This window comes from Chelonia mydas, chromosome 7 (assembly GCF_015237465.2).
Source record: "Chelonia mydas isolate rCheMyd1 chromosome 7, rCheMyd1.pri.v2, whole genome shotgun sequence".
Classification (NCBI taxonomy): domain Eukaryota; kingdom Metazoa; phylum Chordata; order Testudines; family Cheloniidae; genus Chelonia; species Chelonia mydas.
The window spans coordinates 63119246-63134889 of record NC_057853.1 but is presented as its reverse complement, the minus strand read 5'-3'; the positions used below and the strand labels follow the sequence as shown (position 1 = coordinate 63134889).

Sequence of the window (15644 nt, the reverse complement as noted above, 5' to 3'; positions counted from 1 at the left end):
TGACAGTGACTGGCTTGAATAGATTATTTAGCTAGTCCACATAGCGGGTTTACAACTCAAGTCTCCTGACGGTTAGTGCCATACTGACCTGCTTCCTGGCAGGTCACTTAAACTCCCTGGACCAAATTCAGATATTTGAATTAAATTAGTTTCAATTGTTTTGTGTAGATTAAATTCACAATTGTTTGAATTAGACCCTCTTATACTAGCTTGAATCCATGTACCTTCCCATTAAACTAATTACACCAGCTGTATAGATGGGAAAAGGAGTCTACAGACATGTCTGCACTACAAGTTAAGTGGGGAGCCAGGAGCCCAGACTGCAGCCTGGCTTGGAGCGGGGAGCCTGGGCAGTAGCCTGTCTCAGAGCCGGAAGTGGGAACACTAACTCTGTAGTGTAGACCAGGCCTACATGGATATCAAGCAGCAAGAAGAATGTATAAGTTTAAGTAGAGAGGGGACTACTTGTAGCTCTGATATAACTGCAAAATATTTTTGTGAATAAAATTTAAAAGCCCACTGAACTTTTACTCAATACTCAAAATGAACAAAACAGTTTCATTTCTCTTTCACTGTATTTTTATCTCAGCTTCGTCTGTGCTTGGGGTTCCAATCTAAAGCATTTAAATGTTCTCAACAGACTTCTAGCCAGGCTGTTAGCAGGAAGTAGCAGATGTGGCTTTCTGACAAGGCTTCCTGCCCAGTTTTGTAGACACAAGAGGTTTGGATGGTCTACAGAGAAGTATCGAGATATTGAGGCTGATATCTGAACCACATCTTTAGATACTGTCAGGTTCCCCATTCCTAGTTAAAAACACCAGCCATAGGTCAAACTTGGAAAATATCCATTGACTCCATGTAGCCTGGCAGTTAAATCACAAGCCTGAGAGCTTGGACACATGTGACAAACTGGCTCTTTGACCTTGGACAAGTCTCTTGATTTCTCTAGGCTCCAGTTCCCCCTTTTGTACAGAGGGGATCATAACACCCACCTTAGGTAATGCTCTGTGACGGAGCACAGGAAAACACCCAGAAATAACTCTGTAGGCCTTGTCACCTCTGCACATAGTGCTAGTCACTCCCTCTTTACTTGTGCTTCTGGGATCTGGAAGATGGATTATGTTTTTTCCTTACACCAGGAAAGTACCATGCTTCCTGTGCCCTCTCCCTTTCTATAAGATTCCTGCACAGTGTGAAACATTCATAAACCCTTGATATTTTTGTCTAAATGAATTAATAGCCCTTTCATTTACACTGGAACCAAGAATATATTCGTCCATGTCCCTGTGTATTTGTTGCTTGTTTTTCTTTCCAGTACCCAAGGACTGTAGGTTCTTCTGTTCCCATGGCCTCTTCTATTTCTGGAACCTTCAAGCCACCTCAAGTGCAGGAGCAGTATTACCTGCAAGACCTATGGTGTGGCCTCAAGTCACCCCTCATTTCCATCAGCCTGAATTTGTAGAGAGGAGTCTGGATCAGAGGAGGCAGGCGATGAGGGAAGTTTGGCAGATGCTGAAGTGCAGGATGGCCCAGTTGTCATGCCAGCAAAAATATGTGTACATTATAGCAGCCCAGACTGGCTCAGTTAGAGGCTAGCTGTGTGATCTTCATGAAATAGACATGTGTCACAGCAATCGTGTGTGACATACTGACTTGACAGGCTTGTGAAATCTCCTGTGGGCAGTTTGATGTACGTTTGTTAAAACATAATTTTATGTTAATGATATGTAAAGTTTTATTGCACACTTACCCTTCGTCACTTACCCTACATTCTGCACACTTCACCTAGCAGTCAGGTCTTTGCTACGCAGTAACAGGCCATGTATAAAAGCCTAAATAGACAGAGAGTTAGGTAGGTCATCTTGTGAATTACGTATTTTTGTTTGCTTAGGGATTTTTGCTGAGGGTTTATAATGCAGTCAAAACTAGTGTGATTCTTCTCTAATTGAATCCTGATGGCAAATGAAAAGAAGTCTGAATCAAGAGGACAGTAGTCCCCATGTTTATTCACTGCTTTTTAAGAACCTGATTTTCAGACACTGGCTTCCATTTTTACAGGTGCAAATAATAGCATGCATGATACTATTGACCACAATTTAGGTCACAATGACATTGACATTGCTGATTGCACTCACCAGTATGGTGGTCCGGTGGAGGGTAGACTGCAAACTTGGCCTTAAAACCTTAGCTGTCCTTCTCAGAAATCACGTGGCTCTGAATTTGTGACTTTCATGTCAAGAACAGTGAACTCATTTCATACGTGCCTTGACGATGAGACTTATTCTTCCAAAGATGAAAGGCAGATGATCTGATCCACTGTGTCATATTTATCAACCCTTCTCCTAATTATTTTTCAAATGAAAGTTTATTAAAAGAAGCACTAACTTGAATCATAGTCTTGTGTTTGAAATTAATGGTCTTGCAGCAAACGTTTCCTCCTTTAAATGTCTAAACCTTTTCAAAGATTAAAGGAAATTAGTGCTGGCATGTTTCATTAATTTGGCAATGTAGCAGGAGGAAATGTGGGACTAATTTCATTTGTGTGGATTAAGAAATGTGTCAGTTTTTCCGTTCTGTTTCTCCAGGGCATTTTTTTACTGCAAGGCCTGTCATGATGACATCACGGATCCCAAAAGGATAAAAAAATGTGGCTGCAAACGGCGTAAGTAATATTTCTTCTCCCTCCCTTTTCCTCCCCCCCCCCCCCCTCAGGACCTGCTCAGCCTTAAGGAATCTCTTTAAATGTATTTATGTGTTTTACACAGTGGTGCAGAAAGGGTAGGAAATAAATACATGGCAATGCAGTTAAATGTCATTTGTAATTCTGATGTGAATATTTTTAAAATTAAATTTCACACCACTCACTCACACCTGCAGCTTCATTAAAATGCCTGTTTGTGTCCAAAGTTAACAAAGTTCAGATAATTAAATCAAGATGAATCTGTGCCCACGGCATTTATTTGTGGGCAGTGGGAGGTTCTGAATCTGAGTAGATGAACAAACTTATCCACATGGGGCCAAATTCTGCCCTGACTTACACCCTGTAAAAACCCATTACTTGCAATGGGCTTCCGTGAGGCGTAAGGGCAGAATTTGGGCCTTGTATAATATAATGTAACATGTAAAGTAAGCTAAGAAACAATACTGAGCGATGTAATAATGCTGAAATAAAATATTATGATGAGTCCCATAGGCTCCATCCTGCTGTCATTCTGCAGAGGAAGTCCCAAAGCCGATGGCAGTTCTGTGATCAGAAGAAATGCAGGACTGGTTCCTTTAAATAGGACAAAATTCTGCTTTCAGAGGTGTTCAGCAGACTTCAGTGTTTATCACCTGCTTTACCCAGGTTAATAGAACTGTGGTTGATGTCAGCAGAAGATTTGTGAGTGCCGGGAGAGCAGAACATTGGAGTGGAGACCTGTTTTTGTTTTTGTTTTATTTTTTTTCTTTATATTTATGCAGGAATATATCTGGCTCTTTAATTTTGGTGGACTTTCTACAGTCAGGTTACCCAAACCAAATGCCCACACAGTGGATGTGACCAATTAAATATTTGCAGTATAGATTTCAAATGTAGGCATAGGGATTCCTTCTCTTAATGGATATTTGAATATCATGTGTACACTTTACATGGTTTAGATATTCTGCCATTAAAAAGCACATGACCCTGTTTAGAGTCACAAGAAAGGTGGGTTGGACTGTCTCAGCAGAGTCTGCCCGTGCTTCTGCTCCTGCTACTTTTATGATTCGCAAAACACTGTGGCCTACTGATTGCTGTTGTCTCACTACAGTCTTGGCATTTGGAAGAAAGGGCTAGACTTGGACCTTCACACACACCAGAAGAAGGGTACTCTACTTGAACCATACCAGAAAATGAAATTCTTTGTAGAGAAAAACAGTACTATTAGAGTCCTTAAGGAGAGCCTTCCTCTTCTCTCCCAAAAAAAGACACGATCAAGGAGAACAAGGTTTCGACATTGTTTCCTTAAGGTAGCGTAATAGAGACAGAGGAGCTGAGACTTTAGTGGAGAATGGTAGCCACAGTAGCCACAGTGAATGCAAAATTCATGGAAATCAAAGATACGCATGCCTGATGTGGAAGGAACGCATGCATTTGCCTAACATATTGAAAAAAATTGTTCAAGAACAGCTTATCCATGTGAGAGTGTGACCCTGGAACTGCTGCCAAGGTCAGTGATTCTGCTGAGTAAGTTCTGGTCAGGCAAGTGAAAACTACCTGCGGCTTCCTGTAACTCACAAAGCTAATTTTTTTCCAAGATTTCCCAAAATACTAGGGAAGGGGAAATATGTAACCAACACAGTGGGGGCTGTTGTTGCCTCCCTGCCCTTTATGTATTTTTATTTTCCCCCACCCCACTTTTTGTACCTGTAATACCATGCTGTGCTCATGTGTGCAGACTTCTATCAAATTCTCTAAGAGAGTTGGTATCAGTTGGATTCGAGACCTACATAGTTGTGCCACATTTAACTCAAATATATTGCAACGTATGAACAAGCAACTACAATATAAAGGGCAGAAGCATGAAACGGAATAAAATGTTCAATTTTGGGAAGCCAGGGAAAAGAAAACTTCTTGGAAAGAGACCAAGCAACACAGTATAAAACAGCAGTAAGGCCGTGTCAGGGCTAGAATGACAGCCTCTGCATGTAGCACTAGGAAATGCTCCAAACGACATGGTCACACACATCAGTCTAATGCATTAAAGGGTGTTGGACAGATGTGGAATGAAATGATGGAGTTAGTGAGGTTGAAGAAGGAGCCTGTCAGAGCCACCATACTGAGCACTGAACACCAAGGGGATAATCTTCTGAGTCAGGTGGAGGGAAAAAAGGCAATGATGGCAAAGTCTAATATGTACTCAGAATATTTTCTTGGTTTGGTTTCTCTCTCTCTCTCTCTCTCTTTCTCTCTCTCACACACAAACACACGCACGCACACACACACACACACTTTTCAGAACAGCTGATAACAGCCGCATGTTCATAACTATTAACAATAATTCAATAGCTTTGTTTTTAAAGTCCTGTCAATCAGTGAATGATATAAACCAAGATTTTCAAAGGTAACGTGATTTTTGGTCAGTCGATTTTTGGATGCTCATCTCTGAGACACCTTAAAAGGGTCTGATTTTTAGAGGGCAGATGCTCAATAGTGTCTGCAAATCAGGTCCCTTTAAGGTGTCACAACTTTGGCCCTCAAAATCACTAGTCACTTTTGAATATCTTAGCCATCACCTCCACATATATGGTGCCTGAATTGTTTGTCTTAAAAACACAATCTAGCTAAAACAAAGCAGAAATTACAACAAAACATTTCCTTCTAAATTGTGGGGCTTGGCTGTCAACTTAATTTACAATGATATTGTGAACAGTTCAGATTTTTTTTTAATTAATGAGCAACATAATCAAAATTAGAGACAGTGGAGTGCAGATGACATCTAAGATGAAATGAAGGGATGAAGATAAAACTATCCGCATGTACAGGTGAATGAAATGTGAAAGAATATCATCTTTACATGGAAATCTTAATTATTATGGCATTAATTACATGCAGCTTCCTGGGACAGTTGAAAGCCATGTTCTTTAATAATGCATCTGAGGTTTCATGTCCCTTTAGATATTGTCTGAATATTAACTGTGGTATTGTCAGGGTCTATAAGTGAGCCTGACCTACATAGCCATTTGTCCAAACCTCTTAGGCCTAGTATTAATAATTCAAGTAAGAACTATGCATCTCCACGAGGCTAGGGATAATTAAAGTAACTATGCTTTCTTTTCACAGTTTTCAGCCATCCGTCCTTCTCCCTCCTCTCCTTACTGCCTGAATAATCTGTAAATATTCACATTACATTGTCCAGAGAGAAATATAGAAATTCTATTCACAAACCATTGATAATTTTGTGGTATATTTAGCTTATGTTTTCAATTTCTTTCTTATTTAATTTCATTATATCTTTTCAGCAAAGGGCCAAATGTATATACATATATATTAAATGCAGCCACGCTGGGATGAAATCTCTGAGCTGGATGATTCACGCTTTCTGTTTCTTTCATTCTGTATAACAACACTTGTCTAATTCTCTATACATTTTTTCCAGCCACTTTCTTGCTGCAAAGGGTGGGGGTTGAACCCCAGAGGGACAGATCGTGTGTACGTTGATGTTTTTAAAGGAATGTGTTGTAACCTGTGAAAATTGACAAATTTTTGATTTATTTTTCCTCTTGCTGCCTTGGAACACGCTCCCTACTATATTTTAACTGCACACTGATAGTGATCTATTGTGAGTAAAAACGGGTTCCCTGTAGCCCAGAGTACGGTCCAGCCTGTCTTTCTCTAGCAGAGAGTTTTTTTGTTTTGTTTTGTTTAGTAGTTTGGTTCTTTTCTTTAATATTTATGTTGCATGTAGCAGTGACGTCATATTCCCACCTTTCTCATCCTTTACACCCACACGGATCAGGGCGACGTTGAAGAAAATACAGCAGTTTCCTCCACCTCCCTCTTTCCTCCCCATTTTCTCCCCAATCTTATTTTTTATCTCCAATGGAAAATGAAGCCTTTACAATGGCATTTCCTTTAAATGACTTTGGACTTCTCATTACCTTTTAGGGACGCCAGTTAGGCTGGAGTAGTTACCACTATAGCACTGTTTGCCTGGTTAAGTGGAATTCATTGTCGGGCTTGTATTCAAGGTCTTGGACTTGTATCCTCTGCAGCTCAGCTTCATTTCATGACAGAAAAGGCATACAGCAATTCCCCACTGTCCCTTCCCTCCATCCCCAGCACCAAAAAAAAAAAATAAGCCAGGCAATGAATTAACTGTGTGATCAACTTCTGATGCATAAACCTAAACCTATCCTTAACTGGAGACAAGTGACTCTACAGTGGTAATTATTTTCCCCAGTCTATGAAATTTCCGTTGCTGTAAAATTAATGATACATGTGTATGGCCCAATTATGCATAACTCTGAGGCTTATTACAGACCCAGTATGAACTTTATAGACCACTCTGTCTGAATCTGAGCCACAGCATTGTTAATTCTACAGTATCTATGGACGCCCTCAGTCATCGACCATTTCTTAGTGCACACATGGTCCTGGTAGTTAAAATAAATACAGCATTTGGGAAGTGGAGAATAGTTTACATTTGCACTGATTTGTTGTACAGGCACTCCAAAGAAAATACATTGGGGAGGGATGGGGTGCTGCTACCATACTTACAGGACTATTCAGAGCGTCTCAGTATGACTAAACTGTTCCCCAACAGCGTCAGGGACCAGGATTAGATAGCTCAAGGGTATAATGAGCCACAGTGTAACCACTGGGAGCCCACTAACCACTCACTTTAGCCGTGGCTACTCCAAACCTGTGAGGTTACCATGTTTGGGTTTTTTTTACCATTTCCCCATATGTTACTGTTGTTCATTTGTTTTATGGTAGCAAAAGCTTCTGGCCTTCTTGTGCTAGGTGCTGTACAGTCACATAGGAACACAAGGACCTAAAGCATCCAGGAAAGGCAGTACTTCTGGGAATAACATCACAGCGTTAGCCAATCAGCATATCCAAATGCTGCATTGCCATTTATTGTTGGGAGGTACATTGAGGGAATGGGAATCTACCACTCCACATAAGGTGCTGAACACCACAGTTGAAAGCATTAACTAGCTCAGGAGCCAAGTTCACCAACCTGCTTATTTGAGACCATTAGTGATGGCAGAATTGACCACTTGCATATTAACTATTTACAGTTCAGCCAGATAAAAGCCATGTTCTTGGACATAGATTTATAAGTGATTTTTACATGCACACCGCTTCCAGAATTAAGACCCAGAAATTTAGTACTCTGAATGAGGATTTTATTGTTGACATGAGTAACTCTAGGACCTAACCCAGCATCCTCAGGGTCTTGCCCTGATGTCAGCTAAAGGCAGTGATCCGATAGGCCTGCATGGTTCCCCAGTCTCTGTTTTGGTTTTAATTTCAGTTCCTATCCTCAGTAAATCAGCATTTGAAAACAAATGTCCAGTTCCTACTGCAATAATCTTTGGTCCCGTAGAGATCAATTAGCTGTATCAGGACTATTAAGACAAAAATAAATAGGTTTAAAAGTGAGATTATAATCAGAAGAGTGAGACTGTAAAAATGACAGAACGGGGGATTTGTTTATTATTTCTCAATTATTTTCATTTCAAATTTGTCCTTATTTTACAAGATGAGACTATTTTTCTTTCTTTTCACCTTGCAAATGCCATATAGGATCTAGGATTCAATCTGTGTTCTTTCTGTAGTGTACATCATCACCACTAATAAAGATTCTGCAGTCAGAACTTAAGTGACTGTTTAGCTAATGATGCAAAAGACACGATACGATTCTTCATTTTTGCAATTGCAAATTATTTTGATTGCTGTCAAACTACTAATATTACTGCCCACAATTCATACTGGGCATAATTATTCACAGACACAAAATTGTTCTGAGAAAAAGAGGGCTGGTTGAGTCTGGGTTGGGAGACCAAAGCCACAGAGAACAGAGATATTGAAGAATCCATTTTTACATAGCCACTTTTCTGAGTATAATTCACCTCAAGCTGAAAGAGAAGATTTAAACAAGAATATTTTTTTTAAAATAAATACGCAACTTTGCTTTAGTTCTTCTAGTAGTTTCAGCCCCCTTAGAAATGAATGGAGGAAGAACACATTGGCTGAGTGTCCCCCAAAATATAATGTAGGAAGGGTCGTGAAGACGTATGAAAATGAAAATGAATTGGTCTATAAAAAGTCATTAATTAAAAACATGCAAGTCTTTTCTAAAGTTACTGAAATACAGTAGAATGTGCAGATTGTCCACTCACTTCACCTGCTGCTCCTGCGGTTTTGGCTGAAGAACAAGAACACCCTGTGAATTTCAGGAAACAGCTAACAAATTGCCTATGACTGACATCACTTAAAGTCAGAAATTTGCAAAACTTGCAAAATAGCTTGCAGGCTGCATTTGGTGATCTTGAAATTGCCCTGGAACACAGTGAAATGATGGAGAGCTAGCTTTGCCTGTTGTGTTAAGAGAAAATCAATTGTCACCAGTTTGACATGCTGCTGTATTTTTAAGAAAACTGAAATTGTGCTGTGGGAAGCCCTTTCAATTTTTTAGACTGATGATGTTAACCAACGTCGCCAAAAGGCAATCAAATCAATATGGTCTTCCTTTAATGCTGCTAGTTGCTTTATAACATAATGTCTTTGTAAAGTTCCCCTTTGTTGTCATTTTACTTGCTGTGGATCATGAGAACTTGATGACTTGAAATGACATCATATCCATTTCAATTCTTAATGGTAGTTGGGCGCTTTTTTACTCACTGCCAATCAAGTGACCTCCAGTCCAGATTCTATTTAACCAGCTGTTGTTTGATAGAGATCCACTAGATGTCCTCGTAGATCTATTTTTTGTTACCATTTTGGTCCATGAGTAAAGCTACTGTTAGTGACGGGTGGAGCAATGAGATCAGGAAGACTGTACGGTAACATAAAACATACAAACAAAAAAAAGCAATCAGCAGAGAAGAAGGGGTGCTTTGTCCTGCTTGCTCTAGACAAGGAACTGTTATTTGACAACTTATTTAAAGAACAATCGGCAATTTCCCTTGCTTTCTTTTGTGCCTGAAAATATTCCCCATTACTCTTTGTGAATTTTAAATGACACCTCACTCAGACAATCTTAGGTACTTTCTTCTAGACATTTTGACAGAGCTTGGGGGACTTTGTGATCAGAAAATGAGGTGTTGCCAGAGTGCTAGACACTCAGCTTTCTCCTCCAAAGTAAAAATGAAGAATGTCGGTCTGTTTTAAAAACTGCAACAAAAACATTTGTGCCAATTTTAAAATTATAAAACAAATGAAAACTGAGATTTGAAGTCTAAAATGTTGATAGTTTTGGAAACATTTTTTCCAAATAGCTTAAAAATCTTGCCTCAGTGTGCTGCTCTTATCAAATAGTTTGTGTCAGTGGAACAGCTACATTTTGATTAATTAAAACCAAATTTCACTGGCTCGATTTCAGATACATAGGAACGTCCTTTGTTTGTTTTTTGTTTTATTTTGGGGGCGGGGGTTGGTTATACCAAGAAGAGAGAGCTGCCATTCCCTTCTATCCATTTGTTTTTCAAGAACCTAAAATAGAAAATTAAGTTGTTTTATGTTCTGTTTTTATTTTCACCAGAACTGCAAATAACAGTTCCATTCTGCATCCTGATAATTTCTACAAGGGTATGGTAGAGAATGATTGGATTTTTATGCAGCTGCTACAGGTATCATATGAATTTAGCATCCATCCAAAAGGCTGTACAAAAAGAGCCCCTTATCCCCTGCTGATTACCATTTTTTATTAATATTTATGGAGGTTTAACAGGAAACAGTATGTGTGTGGCTGAACCATCTTTAATCATTTCTGTCTTGTCTTTGATCTTCTCACTAATCATCCTTACTAATATTCCATGTTTTAATTTAAATTTATTTCAATATTGTATTTGGTATGAATGTAAAATGACTGTGTAACAGGAATGAAGAATTACAGCATGTTTTCTTTACAAAATGTATTGCTTTAATATGTGATTGCTTATATACTGGTTTAAACCCTTATAGCAAGTCTTTTTTGTTACATTTATTGCCAGGTTAAAGCCTGTTTCTTGCATGTTAACAATGTGAAATATCAAAAAATTATGCATGGTCTCCAGAACAACCAATAATAATAGTTAAAAACAGTCCCTGAAAGGTGTGGGTTTTAAGATGTACCTGACAAACTTTCCCTTATTGAATAGAAGGATTTAAATTGTCCATATCATTGGTTTAAGTCTGATTAAAATGGTTCCAAAAGTTTTCCTTCCCATCTTTCCCTGCCCTTAACAATGATTTTTTTTTATTTTAATAAATGTCATAGTTTATTATTTTCTGTTGACAAAATATGGCTATAAGTAACTGAAAACCAGGGACTGTTACTAACCAACAACCTAGTATTACAGAATTGTCAGATACTGTGTTTCGCTACAGCATTTGATTAGAAAAAATCCTTCAAAACAGCTGTAATTTAAACCCAAAATGAGTCTTCCTTTTTTCCTCACCTAGTATTAGTGTGTTTCTGACAAGTACCCTTTATCTTTTTTTTATGGAACTCCACATGTTGTTAGAGTGAAAAACAAAATAATAAAATAAAAAGTGGTGTAACAGAAACATCTAATCAGATTATGAACAAATGTCTCCCCTCCTTTGTCCCCAACTTTTAGTTTTAAAAGTACATGCTGGGGAGAATTAGGAGAGGGAAATATGGATGAACCAAATGCTGTTTTGAATTTTCTGTATTGTTTAAATTTGTATGGCTCAAAAGCTGCAGTGGAACCCTTTATACTAAAAGCCAAGCTCTGAGGAATGATGTACCATGCACTGAACGGGCCTGATGCTGCATGATGACTTTCTGAACAGCTGCAAGATAACTTGACTAAGATGCTAAAAGAACATGTAACTAGAAATGCAATTAACGTTTTAGAGGAATGGAGTCACTGCTGAAGAGATCACTCATTCATCTCCCTCAATGCCTGTTTTCCACAATCATAACGTTACCCTTGCTTGACAAATATACTGTATGGCAAGTCACAAAGGTCTTAGAACAGGACTTGACCCATTTGAGAGAGATAAATCCCTCTTTCCTGGTGACTGTAGCATTCAAAAATGGCAAAACTGAGGGGAAATAATTTACATAACACCACCATTGTCACATAAAAAAGACTTCCTAATGGGAGGTACAGGCCAAAGAAACTATACCTTTTTGACTACTTTTATATTTGAAGGTTTTGCTTTTGGCTGTCAATGTTCTGTTTAAATGGCAGTATTACTAAGCTAGTTCATGCTAAGGCATTACCAACAATGACTGTTCAGTGCAACATCTGAAACTATTTTCAAATGGCATTTATTTTCATCTTCAGATCCAAATTGTGAATAAGGTAAAATTGGGCATTGATACTTTTGAGTAATTTTTAAATTAAACATGTTACGTTTATAGCAAATACATCACAAAGATAGTATCACTCTTTTGGGTCCGTTGCCCTGCTTAAAAGATACAAATGGATTTTGCTGCTGCTAGCACATCTTTTTGAGTTGGTTTCTAAGTAAGCATTTATTTATTTGCTTTCTGGCTTGATATCTGAAGACAGTTGTGATGTTCAATCACAGTTCCACTTGGAGCAGAAAATATGCCGATGATTGGTTCAGCATGTTCCAATGGACCAATGTTCTGTGTGCTTTTGGTGATGCCTTATTTGTGAATTGACTTTAATGTCAAGCACATTTGCCAGTATTAGCTGAATCTTTCATGTGGACAAATTTTGGTATTCTGTTGAGAGTCAATTTCAGTTCCTGAAAGCATAATGTAAAGTCACTAAATCTTTCAGGAAGTTTTGTGAAGACATCTTGTAACTCTCCAACAACATGTAATTTAACGCAATGAAGAAACTTCTCAGGCACTGTTTAATACTGAGAAATTATTAGCACTTTTGAGAGCCTCTCTGTCTGTTTTTTAAAAATAACTTTGATGTTTGCCACAAGCAATGTAGGTCCAAATTATATGATTGATTAACATCTTTAAATTTTTCTCTCTCTTTTTGGCCCAGCAGTGTTAATTGTGCCAGAGGAAAAAAATGTTCTTAGGATTTTCTGTTTTTACTTTTGTTCTTTTTTTAATCCAAAAATCTGATTGTAATTAGCAATTCTTCCTTATGTCTACGGTCACCCTATAAGACTTAGGGAGAATATAAAGAGTAATTGATCTTTTCCCTACTTTTGATGTGCGGCCAAACTGTTATCAATAATCACGTTGCATTTTTTTCCTGGGTCAAGACTGTTAAACATAAACTAAGGCCTGTACTAAATCCCTTAAGTTACCTTCCAGCTGCCTTGTTATATATATATAACCTTGCCATTAACCTGCTGCTCTTCCTCTCCTCCCATCCAACATATGGTTATAGCCAAGATGTCCATCTACAAGAGAATGAAACTGGCATGTTGTTTTGATTGCGGACGCTCTGAGCGTGACTGCTCTTGCATGTCAGGCAGTGTACATAGTAACATGGACACCCTTGAGAGAGCCTTCCCACTTTCTTCTGTCTCTGTTAATGATTGCTCCACCAGTTTACGTGCCTGTAAGTTTTAACACCAACACATGCTGTTCCATGTCTGTGGTGTCTGTGGTACCATCCCTGTCTTGTGTCGTACATTGTAGTTCTGTGAGTTTTACGGGGCTGATGCTTTTTTTCAGAATTAGTTTGAATATAGCTCTATATTTATGTATGATGTGGTTTGGGGTTTTTTAATAGCAACATTTAATTTATTCATTAATTTGCTTAATGTGCTTCTTAAATAGTGCGTCTTTGCGGCAGCATGTGGGACCTTAATAGTGCAGCTTGGTGATGTTTTTGTTTTTATTTCATGCATACAGTATAAATTGTCATTAATTAAACAGTAAAGTAAATGCCTTATTAATGGTTCGGGGGCGGGGGGAGAGTCTGTCTAAATCTGTGACTACAAACTGGTAAAAAAAAAAAAAAACTATTAATTCAGTGGGCAGTTATGATAGCAGTGTGGTTGAATGGCATACAGTAGGCAGTGGAAGTCTCCTATAGAGGATACAATTTGTAGCTGAAGTTGGGGTTGTTGTTGTTTTTCTTTTTTCCATTAGCCTTGCTCTTTGTAACCCTTCATTTGCTGTAAGGAAGGAAGTCCTCATTCAAGACGAACACCCCAGAAGCCTTTGTAGAGTTGAATGTACCCAGTGTAGAGCTATTTCATCATAAGCTGCTCTTTAATGAGTCTACCCTGATGCAAGCTCCTGTGATGTAGTCCATCGCAAAGTACCCCTGAATAGAGGAGGAGCGTGTCACTGTTTAAAAATGTACCTCTAGCAGGTGACAGTGATTAGCACCTGTCATGAACAAACCACAAATGCTCTTCTGAAGACATAGAGCAAAGAAGGAGGAGCAATGCAAGTGACTGTTAACTACGTTATTGGGAGCCTAAGCATACCTGTTCCTTCAGTGATTGTCAGCGGTTGAGGAAGATTATTAATGACAATAACTGCCACCCTGTTCAAGTATCCATAATAGGCAAAACTATGTCTCAGGCAGGGATTGTTTTCCTTCTCCCTATCAAAATGGATGGGCAAAATCAGAGTGATCTGGTAGGAAAGATATAGTTTTGATCAGGAAGAGCAATCACCTGATATGTATGGCATGGCACACAGGAACTCCACCGAGTGCTGAGTACAATGGGATAAGTGGATGTTGCATCCAGTAGCTTTTTGATACAACATAAATACAGTGTTTAGTCACACCTGTGGAATGCCTTGGATCCAGCTATTTTGGTCTGTGATCCATTGATCCAGAGACACAGATTCCTGGCACAGAAACACAAAAGCCTTGTCATTTGAAGCTTTATCTAGTGGGGTTTCTTGGTGATGCAAACCCTCTCTGTGTACCAGTGTGTAGGTATAAGCACTCTGAGGCTATGTCTATACTGCACACCGCTGGCAGCCATATTTAGGCTACATGCCACAGTGAAACAGAGGCTGTGTCCACACTGCAGTGTGTAGCTAGACATGTCAGTGAAAGGCTCTGGCAGGGGAGAGGCAGCAGAGAAAGGCTCCAGCAGCTCCCTGTGGCAGGGAAAGGCTCTGGCAGGGGGGTACCGCTGGAGCTCTTCTCCACTGCTAGAGTCTTTCCCTGCAGTGGGGAAAGACTTGAGCAACAGGGAGGCAGCGGGACACTACACTGCTCAAATAGCAGTATAGATGGGGGAGGTGCTGCTTGGGCATGTAGAGAGCTGTGTAGAGTGTATACCCTAAGGCTTTAGGCGTGTCTTTACTCAACTCACCCAAGCAGTGTCTCACCATCTATATTGCTGTTTATACGCATGCTGGGGGGATGTGACCTGTATGTACTCTACATACTGCCATAAGGCGTATGCAGCATGCTGTTGTCTTTCTTTTTCCAGTTAGTCATCTCTAATGCATCATGTCCAACGGGTGACAATTTCCACTAGTAACTCCTTTGCTCTATATTAGGAGGTTGCACCCTTTATTGAGCCCTGTGTCACTATGGTGTACAGTAAAACTAACTTCCCTGTGCTTAGAACAGTGAATGAGAATCTTCCAGTACTGAGAGTTACTGCAGACACATTTACTTATATAACCTCCTAGTCTCTGCAACACAGCCCACAATATTTTTTACATTAATGCAGTCTCGTGAAAAGAGATTATGTGGTTGAGTCCTGGTACTGCTGTTAACAGCAAACAGACAGCACTAAATGAATATGTCCCCTACAAATGGGTGACATTTCTACCATTAGTATCATCTGGCAAGCAAAGAGAAACCCTAATTTGAAGAGTTACTGTAGCTTTTCACTTCACTTAAGGCTGTAGAGGGGAAAAACCCTGGTTTTGATTTCATTGCCTATTCAACCAAAAACATCCTGTGTATGAAATCATTGCCCTCAATAGCACTTTTGGAAACATGTTAGACCCATGTTGCATTCTGATTCTAAGGGATATTGACAGCTCTAGGGATTTTTAGCATCCTCTGTTTCATCGGCC

At 39.2% G+C, this 15644-nt stretch overlaps 1 protein-coding gene across 41 annotated transcripts in view; it reads left to right on the top strand.

Annotated features, from left to right (window-relative positions):
• The window catches only part of KCNMA1 (potassium calcium-activated channel subfamily M alpha 1), an 835052-nt gene that overhangs the window by 698546 nt on the left and 120862 nt on the right, over positions 1 to 15644 (top strand). For 15 of the 41 annotated variants that reach the window (XM_043551031.1, XM_037904234.2, XM_043551044.1 and 12 more), the window contains one exon: positions 2586 to 2662. In XM_043551031.1, the coding sequence (XP_043406966.1) occupies positions 2586 to 2662 (77 nt within the window). Of the gene's footprint in view, positions 1 to 2585; positions 2663 to 6293; positions 6303 to 13026; positions 13201 to 15644 lie in introns of all 41 variants that reach the window. The other 26 variants (XM_043551030.1, XM_043551029.1, XM_043551043.1 and 23 more) reach the window with 3 other exon arrangements.